At 50.0% G+C, this 19,316-nt stretch overlaps 1 protein-coding gene across 3 annotated transcripts in view; it reads right to left on the bottom strand.

Annotated features, from left to right (window-relative positions):
- Positions 1 to 19,316, bottom strand: part of akt3a (v-akt murine thymoma viral oncogene homolog 3a) — a 67,605-nt gene that overhangs the window by 43,650 nt on the left and 4,639 nt on the right. For all 3 annotated transcript variants that reach the window (XM_072709425.1, XM_072709424.1, XM_072709426.1), the window contains one exon: positions 12,888 to 13,181. In XM_072709425.1, the coding sequence (XP_072565526.1) occupies positions 12,888 to 12,933 (46 nt within the window). In that variant the 5' untranslated portion in view covers positions 12,934 to 13,181. The remainder of the gene's footprint in view (positions 1 to 12,887; positions 13,182 to 19,316) is intronic.

Raw genomic sequence — 19,316 nt, forward strand, 5'->3', positions numbered from 1 at the left:
CCCACACCCCCCCTGGCAGGAGGCTGGCGGCCCCAAGTGCTGCGCCGTGGGGGGAGGGGGGTCCTGCAGCTGCACTCAGCATATTCTTCTTCCTCTTCTTGTATCTATTCCCCTGAACAATCAAAGGCGAGGAGTCCAGGGGCAGCCCCCCCCCCGGGTGCCAGGCGGGGGGGGGGGGGCATGCTGTGTCCACAGCGGCCGGGATCTGAGCATCTCTCAGCTGCTTACGGGCCTTGAGCTCCTAACCTCATTAACCTAGCTGGCTCTTAGACCTCTGGCCCGCTAAAGAGGTGATGAGGGACTCCACCGCCGCACATGGCCACACCCCTGCCTGCCGTGGCTGGGGGGGGGGCCACGACCAAACAACCTGAACGACCACAACAACATGGGGATGAGTGTAAGGAGCTTAGCAGCCCAGCTGCTGAGAGAGGCAGCCACTCTCCATGGCTCTTCTGGGGGAACTTTAACCTGACAAACTTGTCTGGCCTGGGGCTTATGGCACGGCCCATGCTCACCATGGGTGTTCATGCTCATTCGAAAGTGCTCTGCGTCCCCCCCGATTAAAAAAAACTGCCTCATCTGACGAAATTGGGCCGTACATAACAGAGAGAGAAGTGTGTGTGTGTGTGTTTGTGAGAGAGAGACACTGTCTCTCTGTCTGCAGGCCGTGTGTGGGCCCCGCCGCCTCCGGCTCGGCACGGTAACGGCGGCCTGCAGCGCAGCGGCGGGTGATTGATTTCCGAGCACTCCGGCCCGCCCTGCGGCGCTGAACCCGCTGAACCCGGGCCGTGAGTGGCAGCGCTGGGCGCCGTGCAGGGGGAGGGAGGTGGGTGCAGTGCAGCGATGGCGGATGGCCCACTCTACTGCGGCAGACACATGGGGGGGGGGGGGCAGCAGAGGTTTCTGGCTGGTGCTGCAAGAATGGAGGTAGAAGCCCAAAGCTCACGTGCTGCCTGGACCTACTCCCAAAGCCACGAGCACGCACACACACACACAGGCATGGAGAGACACACACTCACACGCAGACAGACAGACAAGCAGGCATGGAGAGACACACACTCACACGCAGACAGACAGACAAGCAGGCATGGAGAGACACACACTCACACGCAGACAGACAGACAAGCAGGCATGGAGAGACACACACTCACACGCAGACAGACAGACAGACAGACAGACATGGAGATATACACAAACAGGCATGCAAACATGCGGGGACACACACAGACATGCAAACTCACAAACAAGCAGTCACGCAGGCACACTCACACAGACACATACTCATACACACAGACCACCAGTCAGACACAGAAACACAGACACAGACACACACACTCGCACATGCAGACACACACACAGACTCTTATCAGGGACTCCCATCTGTACCTATCTATAGCTTCTCCAAGAACTGCGAGGATCTGCACCCTGCGCAGACAAACAAACATGCAGGTGATGCTGCCAAGTGCTGAGGTCCATGAGAGAGCAAGCAGCAGCGTACGGCCACACGGAGCCAGCGGAGCCAACAGACAGCCAGGCTTCCCGAGAGATGCGGAGCTAAATACCTCCTGCGGCCGATATCGCCCACTGATAACTTAATGAAGCCCCCCATTTACAGGCGAATGGAGCGGAACTTCCTGCAGTAACATGGAAATTAGTCTGAGGAATGGACCTCTTATCGGGAGCGTCCATAATGGGAACACGCGGCCCGCTTCCTGTTGGCGCTGCTACAGAGACAATAAGCGTCACTTTAAGCGGGGCTCCCCCCCTTTCCCCCCTCCCCCCTCCCGGCGCGCTCCTCTTCCGGGGAGCAGATCCGCCGCCGGCGCTTTCAGGTATCCAGCTCGTCACTGGAGTTACCGCGAGTGTTATACGGTCACAGTGCGTTTCCGTCGGCACCCGCCGATTCGGAAGCGCTATTTTAATCCTTTCCCAGAGGTGTCAGGTCTGCCTGAATGACCTGGAAATGCAGGAATCAGTGAGGGGAACAAGGAAAACAAATGCGGTTTGGGGAGAGGCAGAGAGGGAAGCCTCCGGTCCCCATGGAGCGAACAAGAGGAAAAGCGGCTCTTCAGGTAATACGCGCTAATGCTAGCACTAATGCTAATCCACGTTCACGCAGCTTGTGGTTGGGGGGGGGGGACAGGGTGGCGATGAGGTCCTGCGTTATCTAACAAATTCTTCCAGGCACCCACCGCCAACCCGTGAACAGATAATCCCTCCCCCATCCCACCCACTCGTCTACCCCCCATCTGCGTGCCCGTCACGATGCCAATGACGTCCAAGGCCGATTCATAAACTCGATGATTCCCGTCTGAGAGGACACACGGTCTGCCCCATTCGTGCCTGTGAGGATCCCGGCTGCCGGATGCGGATAAATAAAACATCCAGCTTAAACTGTCTGTTATCCTTTTTTTGGGGGGGGGGGGGGGGGGGCTAAACCAAAGCATTCCCCAATTTCAGAATGGCACACTTTTTTCAACGATAAAATATTTCTGCCGCAGGCATAAGCAGCGTCTGTGGCGTCAGGCTGGGGACACACACCTGACCTGACACACACAAGGGTGGGTCTGCATGCGTCTCTGAGAAATCAAAGGCGGCACCCACCACCAGGAGCCATATCCACAGCGCCACCTGTGAGATTAATACCTGTGGTGCGGGTAAGCACTGCACACAATACCACACACACTAAACAACAAGACTGGCAGTCAACGTCAGCTTTGAATATTTCATCAAACATCAAATCACTGACCCAACCAGGACCTCGCTTCCGGGAACACCAACCCTTATGGGAAGAAGGGTGGGGATGGAGAGATGTTTTCGCTGAGATGTGTCTGACGTGCGGCCCCAGATGCAGCTGGGCACTGTCTGTGACAATGGCCTGCAGAATGACTGCAGCTGGAATCCATGCCAGGCCCCGGAACAGGACGGTCGGGCAGAGGAGGAGGCCAAGGTTCCAGGATTTGCTGCCCAGGCGTTTAGAACCCGACACAGGTCTGTCTTTTTGCAAACTGACAAGCACAACTTAGCATATCTGGCTGAAACTGCTTACAAATTAGTATGCATCTGCTAGCCTGTAAGCATCTGCTATCATACTATGCTGTTTCTGCTGTTGTCTATAAGCCATGATGTTTGTATATGGCTGTATCTGCTAGCCGGTGAGCAGCAGCTATCATGTTTGGCTGCCTCTGCTAGCCAATGAGCAGCAGCTATCACATTTGGCTGCCTCGGCTAGCCAGTGAGCAGCAGCTATCACGCTTGGCTGCCTCTACTAGCCAGTGAGCAGCAGCTATCACGTTTGGCTGTCTCTACTAGCCAGTGAGCAGCAGCTATCACGTTTGGCTGCATCAGCTAGCCGGTGAGCAGCAGCTATCATGTTTGGCTGCCTCTGCTAGCCGGTGAGCAGCAGCTATCACGTTTGGCTGCCTGGGCTAGCCAGTGAGCAGCAGCTATCACATTTGGCTGCCTGGGCTAGCCAGTGAGCAGCAGCTATCACGTTTGGCTGCCTCTGCTAGCCGGTGAGCAGCAGCTATCACGTTTGGCTGCCTCTGCTAGCCGGTGAGCAGCAGCTATCACGTTTGGCTGCCTCTGCTAGCCGGTGAGCAGCAGCTATCACGTTTGGCTGCCTCTGCTAGCCGGTGAGCAGCAGCTATCACGTTTGGCTGCCTCTGCTAGCCGGTGAGCAGCAGCTATCAGGTTTGGCTGCCTCTGCTAGCCAGTGAGCAGCAGCTATCATGTTTGGCTGTCTCTACTAGCCAGTGAGCAGCAGCTATCACGTTTGGCTGCATCAGCTAGCCGGTGAGCAGCAGCTATCACGTTTGGCTGCCTCTGCTAGCCGGTGAGCAGCAGCTATCACGTTTGGCTGCCTCGGCTAGCCGGTGAGCAGCAGCTATCACGTTTGGCTGCCTCTGCTAGCCGGTGAGCAGCAGCTATCACGTTTGGCTGCCTCGGCTAGCCGGTGAGCAGCAGCTATCACGTTTGGCTGCCTCTGCTAGCCGGTGAGCAGCAGCTATCACGTTTGGCTGCCTCTGCTAGCCGGTGAGCAGCAGCTATCACGTTTGGCTGCCTCTGCTAGCCGGTGAGCAGCAGCTATCACGTTTGGCTGCCTCTGCTAGCCGGTGAGCAGCAGCTATCACGTTTGGCTGCCTCTGCTAGCCGGTGAGCAGCAGCTATCACGTTTGGCTGCCTCTGCTAGCCGGTGAGCAGCAGCTATCACGTTTGGCTGCCTCTGCTAGCCGGTGAGCAGCAGCTATCACGTTTGGCTGCCTCTGCTAGCCGGTGAGCAGCAGCTATCACGTTTGGCTGCCTCTGCTAGCCGGTGAGCAGCAGCTATCACGTTTGGCTGCCTCTGCTAGCCGGTGAGCAGCAGCTATCATGTTTGGCTGCCTCTGCTAGCCGGTGAGTAGCAGCTATCACGTTTGGCTGCCTCGGCTAGCCAGTGAGCAGCAGCTATCACGTTTGGCTGCCTATGCTAGACGGGATTGCCAGATATCATGCTTGTGTCTCTCTGCCGGCCAACAAGCGCCAACTACTCAGTTTAATGGGTCGCTATCAGCTATCATGTTTGTGTGCTGCAGCTGACCAGTAAGCTGGACCAGCTCTTTGCTGGTCTACAACTGCAGATTAGCAGTTTGGGGAAGCCTGAGACGACAAGCTATTTTCTCACAAAAAAGGAAGCTTTCACAAAGGAAGCAGATGCAAATGAAACCTAATGGGGTACATGACAAGATGCTTTCTTTCATGGGAGTTCCTAGCAGGGTTTGCATCATTTCCCCAAGACTCCCTACATACCTGCCATCAAACCCGGTCAGGCTGAGCCGCTATAGGGATCGCGATGCTGATATATTCAGTCACAGGACTAGAGTCCCATGGTGCCAAAACCCACTATCGAGTCTCAAAACCAGACAACCCTCCGTAGAAACCTCTTCAGCACTATGCCACAGCCCAGTACAAACTGGCCAGTGAAGATTTAAAAAGCCTGCATAGTAACCACACCTGGGAAATGCCCTGAAGGAACTCAGAGTGATACTTCATCCAGGCTTCAAGAACACATCCATGTATAAGTAAAGACATGTCGTCACAGAAGGCGTGCAGGCAGGCTTCCACAACGCTGCTGGGTATCCATTGCATGGGGTGAGGTGACACCAAACACCAGGGATGGTGCCGTCTATGGTCCATCCTAGGGGTTCTGAATGAGCTTATAGAACGGCAGGTCCATAATCTCGAAATTAGACTGTGTGCCTCTTTGCCTACTGAGCTGATTCACCTCTGATTCCCCTAAGCAGCCCTGCACAACACTATGCTATCTGCTGCCCCAATAACAATAATTATGGTGATGACACTCAGGGCAACTTTTAGAGCAATGTTACTGACCTGTGTTGCTCCAGCACTTTCCCATTGATACTGGCCAACAACGTTAATTGGCAGTGGGCAACATTTTGCAATCATCTAGATCCTGAAGAGTTGCCCTTTCTCTCACCTGGTTGGCAATTACCTGGCAACACTGCTAGAAAAGTTGCCTTGAGTATCATCACTTTTAGGGACTAAATGTAGATGGAGCCTGGCAGATTACCCTGATCTCCTACCCCCCCCCCCAAACAGCCCCACTTCTCCACTCCCAGATTGATGATCTCATGCCCTCCCTCCGTTCCTCCCTCCAACCCAGACTCCTTCTCCAACTTCCTCAATGAGGCTATTCATGCATGCCACCACATTTCAGAAGGACGCCAGCCGATATCCCAGCCAGATAAGGCCAAGGCTCGCAGCTCGGGATGCAATCCGCCTCCTTGCAAATGCCCGAACCCACCCCACATCCATGAGTCGAAGGCCTACAGAGGCCACCAGCTGGACTGCGGCTTCTCCCTTAGCCTATCATGAGTTGTTATGAGTCACCAATCACCGCAGTCTTAATACACAGGTGGAGACTAATAAATGGCAGCACATCACACCAATGAGACAAGACTCCTCAACCAATGGGGAATATTGGGACCTGTGAGACAGGAATCTAACAATCCACTGGCTTTCACTGCAGCAAAAGAGGTACTATAACAAGGGCTGTCACTGAAAACAGACAATTCTGATGACTGAGGAGCCCATAGAAGAAATTCCAAAGACCTGATGCTGTCCAGCCCATTGTCACCTTTGTCTCCAGACATTCGACATAAAAGGAACCTCCCCCTCAAAGTTTTGTAGGTGCATGAGAAGATCAAAAGACAACGGTGGGGAAGTGGCTGCAAGGGAATTTAATTTCTCAGAAAAGAATTTTGCGGTGGGGGGGGGGCAGTAAACAAGTTATCTTGTCATTGCCGAAATGGGTGGTAGCCCACAGTGAGGTGAAAAGGTGCAGAAGAGGATGGCCCGAGATGTACAAATACAGACAGCATGCATGCAGGCTTGCTGCAGAGCAAGATGCCATGGGCTCAGTGAGGAGTAACAGCGAGGCCTGTCTGACTGATATATCAGCCTCCTGTAGCGAGGCAGTCTCTCACCCCCTGTGCCCACTTTGATGATGAGCAGCATGTGCGTGCCTGTGCGTGCGTGCGTGCGTGTGCGTGCGTGCGTATGCACGCAGGGCTGGCGGGTGGGCGGGGTCGGGTCGGGGTCAGCCCACTGCATTCTGCCATGTGGCGGGAACACACCGATGACTAACACTGCAGTCAAGGTGGTGCTGGGAGTCGTGACTCAGCCCGCAGCCTGGGACACGAGTCTCGCGAGAGACTGCGTGCATGTGTGTGTGTGCATGCGTGCGTGCGTGTCCCACTGCCACGAGTCCGAGCCCCTTGAGAAATCACTTGTCATGAACTGTCAGCCTTGTCTCTATGCATGTCACACGTGTTCGAGAACGCTTAAGCAAAGCCCCCCCACAAAAGGAAAAGAATCACCATGTGATTCCTCTCAGCAGTTTCCGTAAACATCATCGTCATCATCAGTTATTTATTACCGCCGTACATCTGTGTCACCTGTCATCTCCTGCTGTACATGGGGGGGGGGGGGGGGGGGGCATGGTATAGGGGTCTGGATGAATGAGCAGGGACCTAGGCAGCCTCAGGACCATGAGGCCTAGCTCAGCCTGACAGATGAGGTCATGATCAGGGCCGCTGAAGGTCACCCTCATTCACAGGACCTGAAGTGCATGCGGCAAATGATACAGACAGACGCAAGTAGGAGTCACTTCCTGTGGGTCACTGATACTCCCATCTCCATGGCAACCAAACAAGGCCATACACCGTACTGCCAAGCCAACATTAGGCAACATTTTAACTGTCCTTTACCCAGTAGAGCTAAGATGATCATTTAAACTGCTTGAAAAAAGAAAACACTACCTGAATAATCACAAGTTTAAGCTGGATGCAGCCGGTCCACTAAGAATAGACTGAAAGAGAGCTTCATAATCTGAAACTGCTCTCATTTCTGTACTTGTGAAGCAATAATTAACACGCAGAGACAATGAAGTGCATCTACATGGGAACAGGTTCAGGGAGATGGGGTGAGACACGCTTCCCTATAGTCCCCCACATCTCCGGAGAGCCCCAGTGTGAGACAGAGATGCTGAGAGACAGGGGAAGAGAGGCTTGGCACAGAAGCTGTGGGAAGCCACCCCAGTACTGGCGAGGAGGGGATACCATGGGCGGGAGGGCGGCGGTGTGGAAGCCACCCCCTGGGCAGAGGTGGTGGGCAGGCGGGCTGGAATACTGCAGCGGTAGAGTTGGCAGCGCTGGCAAGGTCACCGAGAGACAAGCACTTTGTTCAGTCATGTCCTCTCAGAGCCCCTCCCCCGCCTGCGCAGTGCGGAGTGTTCCAGACAGAGTGTTCCCACACAGGCTGAGAAGCTGAGAGCGGCAGTCATGTGAGGTCCCCCCCCCACAGCACGCTCAGCCCTGTCGTCACGGTTTCCATCACTCTGCAGCACTCTAACGGGGGCAGGACATGTGACGCTATTGGATTTCGCTGACGTCCTCGGACCACACCCGGCATTGGTGACACTTCGGCCAGATGTCAGGTCAGATCAAGAACCTGGGCTACCCTCAGCATGCACCTTAGCACCTGTGCTACTGCCACTGTGCCCACTCAACAAACAGGCGTCATCAAGACCTAAAAACAACTTTGTGTCGTCAACAGGAAGCTGGAAAACGCATTTTCACATGGAGAGACCCATATGACACCCAAGGCCACTGCAAGGCCTGTGTAGCTCCCCCATTTGTACCAACCCAAACTGGTACAGGTGCTCAGGCTGAGACTCCCAAAAGCCCAATGCACTACCAAAGGTCTCAAAGGCAGTCAGTTTGGCCCAACCTGAAGCACTGCAAAGCCAAGACCTCACCAAAGTCCAAGATACGGCAAGATTTACCAAGATATCCACTGTCATTCGTAGCTTATCCAATCAGAAATGCAAAAATCTGAAGCCTACTCAAGAAAGTTCAGACCTGGATGGAAGGCCAATCAATCACAGGGGAGTTTCTCATTCACACAGAGAGACACGGAGAGGGAAATTTAAAGGCACTACTTCCCCTAAATACCGTGTCTTTCGTCAATAGCAGGAAACTGGGCGCAGAGCAGATCCACACCAACACAGTGCAGATATTCTGGGGCTGCATCCCGACCCTCTACGTCACAAAGCACCCCGCATCCCGACCCGCTATGTCACCCCACATCCCGACCAGCTACGTCACCCCACATCCCGACCCGCTACGTCACCCCACATCCCGACCCGCTACGTCACCCCACATCCCGACCAGCTACGTCACCCCACATCCCGACCCGCTACGTCACCCCACATCCCGACCCGCTACGTCACCCCACATCCCGACCAGCTACGTCACCCCACATCCCGACCTGCTACGTCACCCTCCATCCCGACCAGCTACGTCACCCCACATCCCGACCCGCTACGTCACCCCACATCCCGACCCGCTACGTCACCCCACATCCCGATCCGCTACGTCACCCCACATCCCGACCCGCTACGTCACCCTCCATGCCGACCAGCTACGTCACCCCACATCCTGACCCGTTACGCCACCAAGTACCCCGCATCCCAACCTGCTACGTCACCCTCCATCGCTACCCGCTATGTCACAAAGCAAGCGGCATCCCGACCCGCTATGTTACAAAGCACCCTGCACCCAACACCCAAACAAACATTGATTCATAACTAAGGAATCATTTGCTCAAAGGGGTCACTTCCTCAAAATGACTTGACACTGCCTTACTATAGATGCTTCTTAACCCATTTATACAGAAATTTAAGTGGAAATGAGACTTTGCTCTAAGGCATAAGGCAGCTCCACCCTCTTGGGACCTAAACCATTAAGTCCAGTTCTTTGACCGTTACACTTGCCCTCCAAATGTAATTCATACATTCTGCTCACGCTTCAGATGGTGGTGAATGAGATCTATTTTAGGGGATGCCTTTCCCAATGGATTAAAAGAAAAAACTCCCCTAAGCAACAACCGCACAACAATGACACAAACAAACACAGTCAGACACCAACAGGGTGACACAACAGTCGAAAAATCAATGTGTCGATCTTGCCTGTCTGAAGAGAAGGGACCCAACAACTAGAAGAGTTAGATGTTAAAGTTCAATCATTCACTAAAGCTAAACTTCCCTAGTCTCCGCATAAGCAGGTATTCTGGTCAGGCAAAGTTAAAAAAAAAAAAAAAAGGTACAGGCTCTGAAAAACTGCTGCTCTGCGTCAAACGAGCTGTCAGCATCCACATCTCCTGCTTTCCACATCCTAACCCAAATCCCACTCTCCTGTCAAGATCTGGGAAAGAGGGGAAACAGGCACCTTTTGTGAGAAGATGAGAATGCAGCCCGAGGAACAGACATGGTGCTAGCAGAAGCAGCCAGGCTTTGGTCTCAAAAGATCACCTGTCCTGACCGGCAAAAATGACACATTCAGGTACTTTTGAGCACAAAGGTGAACTCATGTCACATTTCCAGCAAGCGTCACCAGGGATCACCGTTCATTTTTCAGTTGGTGCTATGATGCTCATGCTATGAAAAGCAATCAGTTAATAGGACACTAACAACAACTTGATCAGCAACTGTAAGGGTCCTGAAGATGAACTGGGGCAGAACCACACACGTGAAGGCAGCATGGAAACACTACTACTGGAACACCAATCCCAGAAAAGTTTGGCACACATCCCTCATCCGGTTAGGTCAGCACTTCCGCACCGTGTGTAAGAGGGTCTGAAGGCATTTCAAAGGAGGCCATGGCCCAGTCCCTTCTGCTGGCCCTTTCTCAGAGGAGCCCCATTCAGCTGTGCCGTCAACAGGAAATTATGTCACCATTCCCCCCTTTTTCCCACTGAATCTCACGGCTCTATTTTTAAAGGCAGCGGAATGGATCGCGGCCTGCATCCAGGCCCGGGCCAGCATTAGCTCGGTGGCGGCGACAGCGGCGGGAATGCAGAGTCCGCCAGAATGGAAGCAAGGGGAGGGAGGGAGGGAAAGAGAGAGAGAGAGGAAGAGAGCGGGGTGACCAGGGTCGTCCTGGACACACTCCAACCCCAACAAAACAAGGTCTGTTTCCCAGCCCAAGGCAGCGCCGCCTCCGCCGCACCATCGCCAGAGCTCCAGATGGGCGTGGCCCAGGCAGAGCATGGGAGACAAAGCTTTGCACATCACTGCCAGTGATACGCATGTGAAGGGTAAAGCGCCCACCCGGCCCAGGCCACTCAAGGCCCCCCAGACGCCACACAACCACCCGCTCTCGCCATTGGCACCTTCCGCTTATCCAAATCCTAATTCCACGAAACACTCTCAAGTAAGATCCCAAGATCCCGGCCCCCCACCAGCTGCTCCAGCTGTGCTCATGATGAGGCTTAGTTAAACTCAACTCAGCGATGATGATTTGACCTTTCTGAATTTACATGGGCACTACACTGATAAAATGGTAAAAGTACAGATTCATACCTCTAAAAATGAACAATCATGTAACTGAATACAACAGACAATCCACCAATTAAGTAATCATTTGCTAATTAGTTTCTAACAGAATCGTCGGTGCTTGGTAGAGAAATCGCCCAACTAGAATACATCAGACTTTCTCCCACTATAAACAAGCCTGCTTACACTCAGCTTAAATAACATTAGAACACAAATAAATACTTGTATACTACTTTAGGTTGGTTGAGACAAAATTCAGCAGTTTATTGCAATTCTTTGGCACCATTCATCCATGCAATATAAGTGTTCCTGACTGTCTGACCGTCAGGCCCTCCTGATTACACCACATCACAAAAACATCACAAAGATCATGCTGCAGCATGATGAAGAAGGCAGAGAGAGAGATGGTAAGTTTCATTTGGCATAACAGATCCACTCTTCCACAGTATATCAACAAATCAGTCATATTCTTGATTGGATTGTTACTAATCTTGATTTATTAACTGTAACAACTAAGTGAAGGCACAGCAGGATGAGGCCACGCATCCCATAATGGAGTATGTGCTTTGGACTCATGGGGCAAGAGATCACACAAATCACATCAGACATTAAGGCCCAATGACCCTTCTCTCCAGTGCTTGTATTTTCTCCATAAAAATAAATTTCAGCCACTGAATTGAGTGAGCAACACAGGCATCCAGAGTGCACTAAATCAAGGCAGGCATGTCACGCGTGGACAGGTGATCCATAACCGAGCCAAACAGCAGGTGAAGAGTGCCTCCAGTCAGTCACCACTGCCCACCCACCAGAGCCGTATGTCGAGTACATCACTCAGTGCTGTACAGCAAGTGCTGAGTACATTGCACAGGCCAATAATCTACATCTTGGGTAAGTCTCTGTAGGACTGCTCGATTTTAGCAAAAACCATAATCACGATTATTTAACACGATTACTCATGATAAATACAATGCATTGTCTTTTTAACAGTGGATTTCCACTCTTAATATAACTGAGAAACAAATAAAAGGGGCCAGAAAGGGGTCCAACACAACAGGAGCATCATTGTGAAATGAAAAGCGGCACGATAACAACTTTATCTCGATTATTTTGTTAGTTTGTTTGTCACTGGATGCCAAAATCATAATTCAAATTAAAATTTGATCAATTGCCCAGCTCTAATTCTCAGTCTAACAGTGAGAACTGTACTGCATCTGAGTGAGTACTAATCTAAGCGTCTGAGTGAATACTGATCTAAGCCTATGAGTGAGTACTGATCTAAGACTCTGAGTGAGTACATCAGTCATAAAAAGCAGTGCACTCTCTGACTCACAGCAGCCCAGCGCAAACAGAGCACATAGGGTGATGTGTCCTGCTTCCGCCCCCGGACCAGAGCTCTCAGTGCACAGGACCCTGCCCCAGAAGCACAGCCTCAGCCGCCCCATTCCTCGTACGATGGCGTGGCAGTTATGTAAGCAGGCCAAAAAGCACGCACAAGCAAGACGCACACAGACTCGCCGCGAGGCAGGCATGGTGACGTTTCTAAGGCATGACGGCCCCGCGGATGCCGGCACGCGCTATAGACAGCATGGTACAGGCTGCCGGCAGCGACGGGTGGGGGTGGGGGGGGGGGTGCAGCGAGTGAGCGAGAAAAAAAGAAACTCTCAACAGGACAAGCTCTGCGGTGCCACAGCATTCCAACACGGAATTTTAAAAGTACAATCGATGGCGGAGAGCAGAGCAAAGCTTACATCTCCCTCTCTCTCTCACACACTCACAGCTTCATCCACATGTGGACACGTGTGTCCAAGGGACACACTGCGATCATACACTCATACCACAAGACGGCCTGATAGAGACGCCAACAGAGGGCCGAAAAGAGGATGGTGGCCGGCACAAAGTGGAGGTGTGTACACACACACACACACACACACACAGCTTGCCAGTGCCCAGCCTGTTACATAAACAACCCCTGCGCCCCAATCAGGGCACTTACCCCTTTTTTGCACCCAGCCTTCTTTGACGATGGTGACATCGCTCATGGTGGCTCCACGACAGGCTTGCCAGTCCAGCAAACGGCTTCCTGAGGAGTCGGGGGTGAGGAGGGGGCCCGCCGGGGAGGGGGTCAGCTCTCCCGGCTTCGTGATATCGCTCCCTCCCTCGCTCACTCGCTCCTGCGCTCCCTCTCGCCCGCTCTTACTGTCTCCCTCACACGCTGCGAGTCGGTCTCTCTCTCTCTCTCTCGCTCGCTCTCTCTTCTGTCCTTCCCACTCTCCGGTGGTGACTCAGCCTGGAAGGAAGTAACAGGGAAAAAAAAGGAATGCGTGAATATTCCCCCCTTCTCCCTCACTCTTCTTCCCCCCCCCCCCCCTTCAAGTCATACACACTCTGACATAACAAACAAGAAAGTCATTGTTAGGACACAAACAACCCCCCCCCCCCCATTCCAGGCAAGAACAGCCGTTGCCCTTCTCCTTAATGCCCCCCTATCTGCCCCATACCCCTTTCCTGCTGGTACCACGTAAGTGGACCGAACGACGGGCAGCAGTCACCACAAGACTCTGGGTCTGGCGTACGCGGTTACTCCAGTCACGTGGAAAGGCAGCTGTCCATCGAGCAGCTCTCTCAGACCACGGCGTGGTGCCCAGGAGAGCGCGCCCCATTCTGACTGTGCCTCTGCGCTGCTCCCGGCTACAGTAATGTGGGTCAGAGCGGACCGTTGCACATCCCACTCGCTTTCAGAACGAGCGCCGAGCCTGAACCGCGGCGAGCTGCCGATTCACAGAATGGAGCCGTCATTCATAAAAACAGACCAACGGCACGGGCACGTGGCGGGCGAAGGCCACCATAAACACACACCCATCATGTCATCATAGCAGAATCGCTCCCTTCTATACACCAAGAATGACCACATCGTACACAGAGCATTGCTCTATTCATTCCACAGTAATGCGGTGGGTCAGCTTTTCACCATTAAAGACAAGCTTTTGATTATCTGGTGTTATGTCTCTGGTTAAAAGTGAACAGATAACAGTGATGCATTTGTCCCCTCATTTTCACCAAATTACACTGCTCAGGGAAAGATGGTGCTTTGAATGAATTAATTAAACAATTATTTTATGCAGGGGGACTTACAGGTTTTACTGTTTATCTAGGTATCCTAGTTACCAATGAATGGTATAGATGCTTCACCCTACTATATGCATACCTCCAAAATTCAGGATCATGAGAATCAGTGAGAGAAACTATATCAGTGTCTGAGAACTTATGATGCACAGCCAGCTTCAAAACAGCACTAAGTTTGCCCTAGAAGCACCAGTTACCCATTTGGCTACTATGACGGCATGTTTACTGCATACAAAGACCAGTGGGACGGCACTGTACAGCTTGCGATCCACTTACCCGGGATGGCAGCTATTTTTGGAAGCCACAACGTAGAAAAGGTATGAAACCGTGCAGCTGCACCACGCTATAAATTGTTGATTAATGGCAGTTGGCCATTATTAATGACTACATAATACATGGCCTTTGCGAAAATGCTGATTATTCAACAATGTTAACAAAACATTCTCAAGGAAACAGACTCAAGCCAGCCAAACACATCGCTGCCTTCGTGGAACAGCTGCCTCAATTCACTTGATCGTTTCTGAACGCAAAGGCGTTGGGCGGTCGTACTTAACATGCCTTGAACCTCCGCGTGAGATTAAAGAGCAGAGCAGTCTTAAGCTTAGAGGACTCAGGAACAAAGCTGACACTGAATCATACCCAGGTCTCAGGATCACAAACACTGAAACTACAAAGGCCTTCGGAAGTTTATTCAAAGTCCATATGTTATGGCTTCGGATTGGCTTCAGTGTAACTGTTCAGGGAGCCGTAGGTCAGCTTATAACCACACAGGGCCAGTTCTGGGCCCCAAATTTGCTTCTGCAGAGTGATTAAGCCCCATAATGATGGGCACGGTCAAAAGCCACTGACAACTTAAGCTACTTCGAGCCCCTGCACATTGCAAACACAAAGAAGTCAGAATCGCCCTCAACTGGAGCAGGACAGCTGCAGAATCACACAAGGTGCAGGACTAGGCAGAATATAGTGGAACAACGGTAGGCGCACTGTGATTGGTCAACACAGTGATTACATCCCAAGACCAACGGCCAGCTTGTACAGCAGAGAATTAATGTCAATGCAGAGCAGGATATCAATGCAAACACAACATGATATATCAGGTGTACCTCCAAATGGGACACAATTTGATCTGATACGATACAGCGTGACCTGACCCAGAAGGAATTGTAAAGTCCATTAGTATCGATATTTAGGTAAATAGCCCTTTTTGCATTGAAACTACAACACAAAATCTATGTCATGGAAGCCCCAAAACACAGAAGTACCACACATTTCCAGGCCTGGAATGTGGATACTCAACCTCATAGGTGAAGGTGGAACTGCTGTGAAAACTGCAGGTCCTTCTCAGTTCAGAATCCATAAATATAACAATACAAGAAATCAGTCAACAACTGCCCACTTTCATTAGTCCTGTCCCGGATCAGACCACCTTTCGTCCACATGCCATACCTCCAGTCCAGTTTCTTCTTGGTGTTGACAGCAATTAATTTCACGGCAAATGCACCCCCCCCCTTTACCTTTGCTACAAAGGTCAAATTAGAACTACTTACCTGAAATTAAGAAACACTGAAGTCTGAAGAGTGCAACACAAATGCACTATAAATAGTTTTCTGATCCATTATTGTGAACTACAGGAAATCAGTCACGGTATACAGCAATTAAAAAAAAAATGCAATGCATTACTGCATAAGTAAAAATTATAATTCATTATAAGACGTGCAGTGATAACTAGTGTGGTAAATCTATACGTTAGCCTTAGCAGGAACAATGTATTTGGCACTGAATGTCAGTTTCGTTACGTGAAGCATTCATTTAGACCTAGGATCATTTTGGTGCCTCTCAGTCAACCCCAAGGATGGGAGAGGAGACCATAAGAGATCTTCTGGGCTAATCTGGATGCACCACCCATCAATAAGCTGCACCAACACTTCCAAGCATGGTTCACCACAAAATTACTTTGAAAGTTTTCACATACACAATAAGAATTGTTACATTTCCACTCCAGATAACCAAGTCCACATATTTCACTGGCATCATCAAAGTTTTAAAAGTTAACCTGAGAGCAGTGGTAATACCTTCCAACTCCAGATTTGCCTGATACGACAGAGAGCTGGACTGGGTTTACACAAATACAAAAAAAGCTCCTGTTTGTGTCCTTGTAAAAAATAGGATATTGCAAAAAAAAAAAAAAAAATGTAAAAATTGCAAACCCAATTTAATAGCCGTATAATCCACAGGTCACACTAACCACAGGAGACTGCTCGCGACACTAAGCTGCAGGCACATCACCGCCACTGTCACCGGCCTAACGAGGTTTTAAATTCAATAGGGCCGCTGACCAGATTTGGAAACGTGACCTCACTGTCTCCGAACATCGATGACTGCTTCGTAGAAGTGGCATCATCCCATAAAAGTCTGAAGAGACGCAGCGGCTTCGACAGACTGATTTGCATGTGGCTGGGGAAGCATGAAAACCCAGAGCCACCATGTAGTAAGCGTCTCATTTCGAATCCATTTCAGAACTGCGTTTAATCTACTACAGAAAGTGCCAGAGACACACACATTTTAAAATAGTATCAATAAAATCCAAAATTCACCCTCTATCAAGACAAAGATTAAAAAGGGATATTTTTAGACAAACGTTACTAGCGATACACAGTGACCTGTCAACTCTGAACTATCAAAACTGAAAGAATTGCAGGCACCATCAATGCAAAAACTAGTTACACTAGTTAATAATTCTTCACAAAGTAAAACAAAGACCCACATAGGTCACACCTCCTTTCCCAAGGGGAGCAAAATGAGTCCTTTCAGGATTTAATGCCACTGATGGACTAAGTCAGGCAATGGAGCAGAAGAAATGACACACAGAGAAGATGACGGCAAGCAATGCATTCAGCCAATCAATGTCCCCATGACACTCATCATTATGGCTGCTGAGGACAAGCTACTGACACACACACCATCCGTGATATTCTACTGACACACACACCATCCTCACTACTCTACAACGGCACTAAAGAAACACTATTAACTAGAGATGTACCGATTGCATCAGCCAACTATTGGTAGACACAGTAACAATAAGCCGGTATTTACCACCGGTAATTCCCTTTAAAACGGTGAGCCATATTGCTTTGCACACCCAAGTACTAAATAGTTAGTTAAAATATCTGCTGTGTGGAATTATTTTAACATTAGTGAAAACAACGTTAGAAATGCATTTTGCAAACATTTCTCTGCTACAATTTCACAAGGAGGACCTACTAATAAACGTTTCAACACAACAAATTTGGTTGAGACAGTGAAGAGCATGAAGAGTTCCTGAAAACCAAATCTGTTCCAATAATGAAAACTGCAGTGCTGCCGAATAACGCTTGTGTGTCAGTAAGGCACGCGTTTGAGCAAAAGAAAGTTCAGTGCAGACCATGCGAAATCAAAAGATATTACTCAAAAAATTATCAATTATCATACTTGATGATCAGCCTTTCTTTGTTAGAAATGTTATAAATATATAAGATGTATACAGGTATAAAATATAGTGCCCCGGGACTATTGCTGTATGCCAGAATTGGTGTTTTCTTAACAAAAAATAAATATTTTTTCATATTTTTGGAATGTAATTTATTTTAAAATTTGTTTGGATGGAGTGTCCCTTTCAACAATCGGTATCAGTGTCAGTTTTTGTAATATTCGACCAGAAATGTCCTTAATCGGTGTATCACTACTACTGACAGACACAAACACCATCTTCGATACCCAAAAAAAACCTTCAGGCAAAGCAAGTTTCTGGACCCTGTCCATTCTTTGGCTTTATATTTCCCATTGGATTTTGGAGACAAACAAAATGATAATGTCATAAATCACTACATGACAGGTAACATAAAAATTACAACCAGATTTTAGCATAAACATCAGGAGCAATATCACTGCCAAAAGATTTAACGTAGTCAGCATAGCAAGACACTCAGATATGGGACTGGACAGTGCTTATGCTGGAATCATCCACCATGACTAACAGAAGACCCTAGCTTCAGGCAAACCTAACCACACAAATCCAAAGATAGGTAACCCAGCTCCTAATGGGGGAAAAAAGGTCCTGAAGGTTTTGCAAAGTGCATTTTATTCATCAAACCTCAAAACACCAAGGGAGGTGACTCACTATCCAAACGCTATCAATAAAAAAGCATTTAAGAGCAAAATCCCCGAGGGCCCCAATCCTTCAGGCAGGACTGCCATGATTGGGCAACCTATCTTACAGAGGAAGAGAGGCATTCTGGGATCTTTTTACATTATGTTCCCACCACATTAAGGACACTAAACTCAACAGTTTTTATCATCTTAAACATAGTATTACTAATGAATAAGTTCAACTCCATAGTCTATGTAGCACACTACATAGACTATAATACCCTATTATAACCTATTATATTACCAAAAGCTAATATAATAGGGTTGAGGGGGTAGACTCCACGCAGACATTTTGGACCCTGAAACAAAGCAACTCAATATACAATAAACATGGGCTCCATAATAGGGGAAATACAGGTTCAAGGCCAGTACTAGTGCCAAGCAGGAGGAGAGAACCAGAAACTGTGCTTGAAACATGAGGTAGAGCCTTGAAAAAAACTCACCCAGATTTCATAAATGGGAGGGACAAAAAATTAATATCTGTTTATCAGCAAAATAGCCACTGGGTGTGTGGGTCATGTACTGATGCTGGATGTGAAGGAACAGCAACTACGGTGCTTATGCAGGTTGGAGGGGATGCAGCGTTCACAGGCTACGCACACATGGATACATGCTCTCAACTCCACCCCCCAGTACTCCCACCGCGACCACTGTCGTGCCCCCCCCCCCAGACACCCGTCAGAGTGACACAAAGGCAAATCCCGCTGTGACAAAGCCCCAGCCCTGCCCGCGTAAGCCTGTCACCACGTAGCCAGCTGCAGCAACGCTCAAAATCCAATTCCTTTATGTAACCAAGGGAAGCACCATTGAGATACTCATTTGATTTCTGACGGGGGTGGGGAGAGCACATCCAGGCAGCGAGGGGGGGCAACCCAAAGCGAGGGTGGGGGAAGTAGGGGTCCAGACAGGAGCAGCCACACACCATTAATCAGTCTCGCCACGGCACAGGGCGACATAAAGCCCATACAGAAGAAACACAATGCTGCAATAGGGAAATTCACAAGGTTGATTCTCAGATTGTAATTATTTAGACAGGAGCTACTGTCACACTTTAATTTTTTTTTATTAATGGGATAAATTTCCAGCAAGAGTGGAAACCTGCTGGGCGACA

The sequence above is a fragment of the Paramormyrops kingsleyae genome, chromosome 3, assembly GCF_048594095.1.
Source record: "Paramormyrops kingsleyae isolate MSU_618 chromosome 3, PKINGS_0.4, whole genome shotgun sequence".
NCBI classification, from domain to species: domain Eukaryota; kingdom Metazoa; phylum Chordata; class Actinopteri; order Osteoglossiformes; family Mormyridae; genus Paramormyrops; species Paramormyrops kingsleyae.